Below are 9471 nucleotides of genomic sequence, written 5' to 3' on the forward strand. Positions count from 1 at the left end.
ACTCATACCCATCAACCACATAGATTTGAGAACGTCACAGTCGAGCTACGCGTGCGCGCCAGCCAAACGTATAATTTATATAGCGTGCGCGCGCTCTCAGACGATGATCGACACTTTGCGCAACGAGATTCGCCATATCTCTGCGAATAACCGCCTCTGGTCCGCAATTGCCTATCGTTCATTTTCATCATTCCCCGCTTTCCCGGCGTCTTCCAATCGGCAATGACGAAATTATCTACGACGAGGCCGGAGCGCTCCTGGATTTTGCTTCTGACTCGATGGAGGCGAACACCCGTAGCGTTCGTTACGTTTTTCGCTAAAGCTTTCGTAATAAGATCGGGATGCTGCGATTTTTTCAATAGTTCCTACATTTATTCCACCCCTCCCCCCCAAAAAAAAAAAATATATATATATATATATAAATATAATGGGCGCATGGGAGATTCGAATTATGCACAAATTATTGTTTTCTCAAATTTCGGAGTGATTGTCGTTAAGTGACTGAGGAAAGATCGAAGCTCACGTGGATCGAAGCGAGGGATTATTAAATGACGGATGGTGGTCTTAAATGTCAGGAGGGTGGATGAGGATAATTATTAATGAGCAATCGCGAGCTTCATAAATACTTCATAATAACCGTGCGGCTAGGAATTGCAAGGAATGAGATGGAGGTAAGAGACGTATAAATCCAGATAGCATATATATTTTTCAGTGTTCTTTATATGTTTTCAGTATAAAAAAATACATTAATCTCCTAAGTAGATACAAAACAATAATCTACATCGAGGTTCGCGTCCTCGTGATAATCGTTTCGCGCTTGAACAACGGCCCTTCGGACGTTACAATTCCCAGGTGAGCGGGGGAACTTCGGTAAACCGAGTGTACATTAATCCGAGGCCAATAAGAGCACGTGTCGACGTGTCGTTTACAATCGTCGTCGCATCCTCTAGCTTCCTCGCGCTATAAATTACAATTTACAAATAATTTCGAGTACTGCGTGGTACGTGGCGCCAGTTGACGTCCGCGTGGAGTCAGCCTGGTGGTCAGCGCCGACACTCGGACTCAGTGGAGGTAACCGCCGTAGTCGTTGTAGGCGCCTCCGTCGTGTCCGTAATACTGGTTGTAGACGGGGACGGCTACAGGGACCTTCACCGGGTAGGGCACGGGCTTCTCAACATGCACGGGAACGTGCTTCTCCACGTGGACGGGGTAGGGCCTGTCGACGGGTACCTTGACTGGGTAGGGCACCGGCTTCTCAACCGGGTACGGTACTGGCGTCTCGACCGGGTAGGGCTGGGGCACGGGGACCTTGACGGCTACGGGCACGGGTCGGTCGACGTGCACGGGGTAGGGCCTGTCGACCGGTACCTGCACCGGGTACGGGACGTGCTTCTCCACGGGATAGGGCACGTGCTTCTCGACCTCGACGGGGTAGGGCTTGGGTACGGGTACAGGGTAAGGACGGTCGACGGCCACCTTAACCGGATACGGTACCAGTTTCTCCACTGGGTAGGGTGCGGGTACGTGGACGGGGACCTTCACCGGCACGTGGATCTTCTTCTCGACGGGGTAGGGCTGTGGCACGGGTACCTTCACCGGGTACGGCACGTGCTTCTCCACTGGGTACGGCTGAGGTACGTAGACCTTCACGGGGTATGGCCGATCGACGGGCACGTGTACGGGCACGTGAACCTTCTTCTCAACGGGGTAGGGCTGGGGTATGTGGACCGGAACCTTCACGTACACCTTGTAAGGTACTGGAACTTCCTTTTCTACGGGGTAGGGCTGTGGGACCGGCACCTGCAAAATATCGGTGTCGATCTTTACTTGAACGTAATTTAGTGGTGAGGTGTTATGTGAGCGAGGACGCAGCCGCAAGGACTGCGCGATCATTTACGAGGATGCTGACAAATTTTCGTCGTCTGGTCTGATAATCTATAGCATTGCCTATTCGACAGTCAATCGATAAGGCCAATACGGGGCTCCGTTGAGTTCATCTACCAAAATGGCATTCGCTTTTGATTCTGCGATGCGGCTTACCTTAACGGGAACGTGGACTTGCTTCTCTACCGGGTAAGGGATGTGCTTCTCAACGGGATAAGGCACCGGGACGTTCTTGTACACGGTGATGACTTTCTCGTGATGATGGCCATCATCGTAGCTGCCACCGTAGCCATGGCCAAGGTCGAGACCCTGGAGATGGCCAGCGGCGCCGATGTCGTAGCCGCCGTCGTAGGCGTAACCGTAGCCAAGCCCGAGAAGTCCGCGCTTCTCCTGCTTCTTGGATTCCGGAAGGGCCGATGCCGTGCCCTTGGACGCCTCCTGAGTGGCTGCCTTCTCGGAATCCTCAGCCCACGTCGCCACCGCGAAAAGGGCGATCAGGGCCACGTGAATCTGCAACATTTATCAATCGATTCTTTAACGGTAGCAAGGGGTCAGGTGAGCGTGAGGCCGTCGTCGACCATATTGGGCCCGACGGTCTTCGCCGATTAGGGATCGTCTCGATGGCCGAGTCGGTGGGTCCACGGGTTCGGACAAGCGAGTCGTTGGCGCCCTTCTATAATTCCCCATAAGTTCGTTTAATCCAGAGTTCGGTTTGTCGCGATTCGCGGAATTATCCATAGAGTTTTCCTGTAGAGAGGAGCATTCGTATCAGGGGCCCGATCTTTACGTGGACGCGGACGTGAACGTGGACGTGAACGTGGACGCGGACGTGGACGCGGACGTGGACGTGGACGTGGACGTGGACGTGGACGTGGACGTGGACGTGGACCTGGACGTGGACCTGGACGTGGACGTAGACGTAGATAGGAAGGAGATGTAGGTGATTCGGGCGAGTTTGAGTAAGCACTCGGAGGTCGTCGAGGGAAGCGATCACTCGCGGTGGTCGAGGCGGCGGTCGCGGTTGGGCCGGTCTCGGGAGGATCCGGGGAGGAACCGGACACACAGCGGTCGCACACTCGGACGACGTCTTGAGCCGCGCACTTGCGGGCCAAAGCTTTCACGTACCAGACTCCTCATTTTTGCTTTCGCGATGTTCCGGGTGCGTCCAGAAGCGAACTGGATGCTGATTGCCGGGCGTCCGGGGCCTTATATACGCTTGGCACTTTCGCCTTCGCGGTGAGCGCGGGCCCCCGGCAGGTAGAGGGGCCCGCGAGCGCCTCGCCTCCCCCCCCTCCCCCCGCGTCCTTTGTTCGCACGAGCGAGCGCGACAGCCGACCACCACTCCCCCGGGACACACGCGACCGATCGCCGCTCTCGCTCTCGTCGAGGCTCTCGATTTCCTTTTCCCTCGGCCTCCCTCTCGCTTTCGTTCGCGCCTCCTTTTCGCCGACGACTACCTCTCCCACCTCGAGGCTGCCCGTGTCCCGACCGCGTAATACGCCTACGGCCGCTGCGCTCGTGAACAATCGATCGTGCGGCCCAGTTTCTTACGCGGCCGCGAGTTCGATTTGTTGGCGGTGCGCCGTGACGCCTCTTCCTAATTAGGGTCTCGCCGCGCCCGGGGCACTGGTTGCAATGTCGCCCGGAGGCTGCCGCGCTCGATTGTCCCTGGCAAGTTAGACTGCCTGGCCGATGCTCCCAATCGTTATCGGCAGGGATGCGCTCGCACATGTTCCCCGGAGTTTACGAACTTAGGATGTCGGTGTATTAGTGCGAGATGATAATTGTAATGATGGGCTATTGATTGCCTTTGAGCGGTGTAACGAGCAAATGGGAATACGAGAGAGGATTGTGCGCGCCGTTTCGCACTTGATCTTTCATCTTACGGGATCGTTAATTGATTACATCAGAATAATCTTTTGATTGACTTTGGAGTGCACTTCGCAACTGATGCTTTCATGTGTACGGAGTTTATTTGAATAGCTCATGCTCCTTCACTGAGTCACCGGCTATTAAGTAACCGAATTATAAAACTACTTTCAAATTATATTTTTGTGACTCAATTTGTTTTACAATTTGTGAACATTATAATTTTTTCTTATCTTTTTTTTTTTTTAATCAGCCTATAAATTCACTTGGTGCACACCGCCCTACCACGCGTCCTATTAGACTACTCGTTTGTAATTGCAATTATATAACACAGGACAATTAATTATACGATATTTATTTAAATAATTTACCGCCGCTCATTGGTGTTATGCTGGTAGGAGTTTGCTTCTCCAGAAATACTTGTCCGAATGCAATTGAGCGTGTAAGAATGCAATGTAAATTATGTTATCGCTCGAGCAAATGAACTTGATATAATATTCTTAATGATTAAAACTGATAAATCATTATCATCTAGATGCATATATATGTATTGATGTATGCGCGCGCTCGCTCGCACAGCCAGGAGCTCAAAAATTTATGTAACATAGTATATAAATAGATAATTTATATTGCATTCTTAAATGTACATGACTTACAGAGCATACAATAGCATTTTTGGCAATGTGAGTTGTCTTTTTTACGAGTATATGCCTCATAAATTTAAGCCATATATCGTTAAAAGTAAAGTAAGTGATATTTATCCCTTAAATGTTTTATAGGCACATGAGAATAAAGTGGGCGCAAACTAACGTTATAATCAATATGATTGAAGATATTGAGACTTTCCTGTAGATATCATGAATAATGAATAGTGGAGCTTAGATTAATAAGTGAGTCACAACATTATAAGCGTAAGAGAATTTTTTCTCCAAATGCTCCAAAATAAATATATTTATACTTTTCTGCATAGGTCGATGATTAATTATTCTGTCTCACCCCCCCCTCCTCTCTCTCTCTCTCTCTCTCTCTCTCTCTCTCTCTTTCACCTATTTGTATTATAAGTAGATTTTTCAAAAGTTTCCGAGTATAAGAATTGGATTGAATATAATATAAAATCAAATCAAATAACATAATGCGCGAACATTTTATTAACATTTTATTAATAAAATAAAAAAACAGATAAATAAAAAATTCAATCCCTTTTATGAAAACATATAAACATCAATGAAACGCAATGAGAGATGAGATGATTAATAAAATCAATCCTTAGGAAGAGAAATGCAAATTTTTCGGGACATTAATTTGCACCAAAACATAAGAATATTATTATCCCGTTTTATAACGAAGGTAAAACGGCGAATTTTTTTTTTATTTCTTTTTTTTTTTTTACGTTTTTTTTTTTTTTTTTTGCACCACACGCTCACAGCTACGTTCAATTGAATTTTCAGGTAAAAAGAGATTCTTACGCGTATCAAGAAAGCAAATTGAAAATGCGTTAAAGCCGCTGAAAGCTCCAATTCGATTATTTAAAATGCACCTCACTTTTGTCGGTAACGACGCTGTGCTTTGTATGTCAGCGCCATTGTCGATTCTATACAATAAGGATAAGTCCATAGAAAACAAGTCCGTGCAGCGGTAAACCAAAGTTTTAATTAGAGTCGTGGATACGTAAGGTCGCGGGCACAGCATGAGTTGACAAAAAAAAAAAAAAAAATAAGCGCCTATACTCGCTATGTCGAGAGCTCGAGCTCCATTCGGTATTGTTTTGCGGCTGTTCGGCCGATGTCGCGAAATCCAAACGGCTGAAAATTGCGGAGAAATTTGCTTAATTCATTGGCGGCTCGGCTCCAGTGATGCCCAAGTTCTCGGAGAATTAGCGAGGAGTTAGCGAGCTGTTCGTGTCGTATAGTCGAATTCTTTGCCGAGGTAAGGCCTCGGCGTAAGGCCACGTCAAGTAGGCGGCAACGATTTAGAAATTTTTTTTTGAAATCGCCGCAAGATGATTAGAGACTGAATTTATAACTTTATTGGCAAATCATTTCGTAATCTGCCATTTATTTGAGCAACGAGTCAGTTCGATCGCGTAAGGGGGAAAAGCATCATTGTTCGAGGAAGAGGGAACATGATATTTGCCGCTACCGTAAGTGCAATTGGTGGCGTACACTTCCCAATTGCGGCTTCGAAAGTAGCAATATAAAGCTGTGAGTCACGAATTGCACAGAAGACAAATTGCTACTACCGAAGCTACAATACCAGCGACTGTAACCACGAATTTTCAAACTTACTTTACAAACTCGTTCTCCTTAATATATGATTAAGTAAACAAAGCAAACGTGAAAATTGTTATTTAATAAAGTGCGGCTCGAGGCTCTTTAAAAAAGATTTATCACCAGATCGGGAAAGCGGATAATTTACGAAGGAAAAGTTCAATTACAAAAGTGAAAAGGCTATTGCTTCAAATTCTGCATTTATAAATTTTATAGAATTATTAAGAAAAATTTGGAATGTGCGTGAATACTTTTCACGCCCACAATATTTGCATTAATATCGCTCTGCTTTTTAATTTGAGCTTTTGCTACAAAGATAATTGATTTTTATTTTTAATTAAATGATCGCGCAATCGCTTTCATCCAATGATAATCATAAAATCGTAAATTATAAAAGGAGGGAGCCGTGGCGGGCCGTGGGTATACGTAAACGTAATTATAAAATTCGCATGAATAAACGTATAATAAACGGCGCCATTACCCTCGTGCTGTGCCGCAATTACGCATCGATCATGCACGTCCAGTATCTTTGAATTGTAAACATCCGCATATTACAATAATTAGAGAATATTTTCGATGCACATGACGTAGTCGGTCCGACGTACGTTCACGAGACAGTAAATAAAAGGCCAGAATGTAGGCTCACGTGGGGCAGTGAGAATTCTCTTTCTCTCCTCTCTTTCCACCTTTCTTTCACGTTTCTCCATTCCGAGGATGCGTATTGGGCGGTAGATGGCATTATTTGATCGTAAAAAGCTGGTAAGAGCAATTACGTAAAGGACGTCTTGTAAAATGTTACGGAGAATAGTCGGAGGTACTTGGACCGACGCATATGTAACACTTGTCCATTGAGCGAACGGACGTGCTGTATGAAATGTCCATACGCCGATGATTGGAGGCGCACTGCGTTTCTACATTTGTGTATATCGTAAATGAGATTTTCGTTGATTTGGAAGAACGTTAACGGATGGTTGTAGTGGATCACCTTGTCACTCTACGCGAGTCTCAACAATTTTACAGCACATAAAACGACGCAGAATTTAAATAGATTTGTTTTTTCAGTGGGACGAATATCTCTTATAATATAATTACTTACTTTCTGCGCAAACATTCTCACTTTCATCTTTATTCTTGTTAATGTTTAATTTATTTGAACGGGTCTTTTACTAAATGAAAATACCAAATTAATAAATACATCAGCGTTAAGTCTCTCGATTAAAACTAGTGAAAAGAAAAATAGTGGTAAAACGAGATAAAGATACAAAATCTTACATTATAGCTTAGGAAGGGGCATTTTTTCACCTCATAACATTTCCACAAAACATTATCGTAATGCACGAATAAGTATGAGTTTAATATTGTTTTAATGCTATGTAGAGGCATTAATATTTACTTGAACCATATATATAAGTAATGCAATAAGTATAAAAAATTGTGAATTAACGACAAAATGGTTTAATACATGGCTGCATTCAATGAATATTCTTGATAATAAGGAAAAAAAATAAAAATAAAAACTAAGAATAAATTTAATTTTTAATTTTCTACACAGCGAATACGTATAGTGAGTTAAGAGGATAAATATAAAAATAAATAAAAAACGTTAATTATTATATATTAATGTAAGGGAAATGTGTGTGTGTGTGTGTGTGTGTGTGTGTTTAAATTAACGATAAATATTATAATCAATTACACATTAGAATAAATAAATATTTAAGTACAAATGTAATTATAATATTTATTAATAATTACTAGTTATAGTCAAATGTGTAATATTGTAATATTGTAAGTAGATTGTGCACATATTCAATAGATATATAGAATACAGAATATTGTGCAACTTAGAACGTCCAATTAACAAGATATATATATATATATAGATATATATATATATATATATATATATATATAGTGTGTGTGTGTGTGTGTGCGTGCGTGTGCGTGCGTGCGCGTGTGTGTGTGTGTGTGTGTGTGTGATAGAGCTAGTAGGCTGGCTCGTTGGCGCATCTTAATAAGAAAAACAAAGTAATTTACGAGGTCAGTGGAAATAAATGTACTCGCTTGTCCTATCGGCGCTCGTCCTTTTAGGCGTAAACGAGGGAAGGACGAGGAAATGTCAGTGCGCGCGCGAGAGTGCAAGTGAAAAGCGGAGAGTGCGCGCACGTAATCGTTTGGCAATACTCGGTGAAGGCGATACGCGCCCACCGACGCGCAGATCGATATTTATCGTTCCGGGGCTACGGATAACTGCGCGCCTATGCGTAGCAAGTGCTCGGCTAATATTCCCTGGCTTATGTTTCAGGAACTTCGTCGCCGGGGTACTCCAATTCCAGATCTACCGGTCGCTATGCGAGGCCGCCGGTCAACGAACGCCCGATGATCCCCGGAAACCGCTGCATCGCTGCGACTTTTACAGGAGTCCCGAGGCCGGGAGGAAACTCGGGTAAGTCGACCATCGCTCACCCCATGCATTGTTTCCCAGTGCTTTATTATGGAAATTGTTCGTTATGTAACTGTTTGGCAAATTTAAAATAATGGAAAGTACGTGAATTTTGTAGATCTGACGTTTGCGCCTAAATTCGAGAGAAATCGGACATTAGTATTCTAATTCGTTTCATCAGATTTTTTGGAACCATAAATCACTTATCAATGTCTACCTATCATACTTTCTTTTTTCTGCGACTACCAAATATTTGCCGAAAATTTCCGTTTTTTACAGATGAATAATGTATGATGGCTTTCCTCGTTAATTAGATTTAATTTAATAAATAACGCGCTCGAACTCGACATTTTTTGTTTTCATTTCTTTATTCTTTTATTATAATTAATTGATAAAACTAATGCGAGGTTTTGAAAAAGCAATGGAATTTACGATAAATACGTCGATATTTTTTAGATGATAAGAACATATATTGACGATTTCGTTTTATACCTTACACAAAGTTAATAAAAATCACAGTAAAAGACATGAAAAGCAATTGAAAGTGAAGTCTGAACATATTCCCCTAAGACCGAACTGTTAAAAGAGAAATAATCGCCAATTCGATTGAATTCTAAGAAATATCTTATATTATTATTGAAATTATTGTTAGAGGCAGGAATTAATTGTCGATACTTCAGAGAGTTTGCGATACATCAAAGTAAGCTACTAAGTTCATTTATAAATTTTTTTACGATCAAGTATTAATGGGACGACATGCACGATTGTTTAATTAATTTGTTTTAATAATGCATTCAATGAAATCATTACATTATGCGAATGCGCTCGACAGATGTAAAATTAATGAATTATTAAAATATTGTGACTTTGAACATTTAAATAGATCATACCGAATGATTAGAGAATAAGACATTAGATCTCGCATTCAGCGGGGAAAAATATATGCGCAACGCTCGGCGCAAATAATCTATTTTTATCATTTTATAAGAATATTAATGAATTAATCTAAAT

General features: G+C 43.0%; 1 protein-coding gene across 1 annotated transcript; it reads right to left on the reverse strand.

Annotated features, from left to right (window-relative positions):
• Positions 1-698: 698 nt before the first annotated feature.
• Positions 699-3102, reverse strand: LOC105362142 (proline-rich protein 4-like). The gene is made up of 3 exons (XM_011499492.1): positions 3010-3102; positions 2041-2394; positions 699-1800 (listed from the first exon to the last, which is right to left on the reverse strand). The coding sequence occupies exons 1-3, from the start codon at positions 3019-3021 to the stop codon at positions 1063-1065; spliced, it is 1104 nt and encodes a 367-aa protein (XP_011497794.1). The 5' UTR covers positions 3022-3102; the 3' UTR covers positions 699-1062.
• Positions 3103-9471: the final 6369 nt, after the last annotated feature.

This window comes from Ceratosolen solmsi, unplaced genomic scaffold, assembly GCF_000503995.2.
Source record: "Ceratosolen solmsi marchali unplaced genomic scaffold, CerSol_1.0 scaffold35, whole genome shotgun sequence".
NCBI lineage: Eukaryota > Metazoa > Arthropoda > Insecta > Hymenoptera > Agaonidae > Ceratosolen > Ceratosolen solmsi.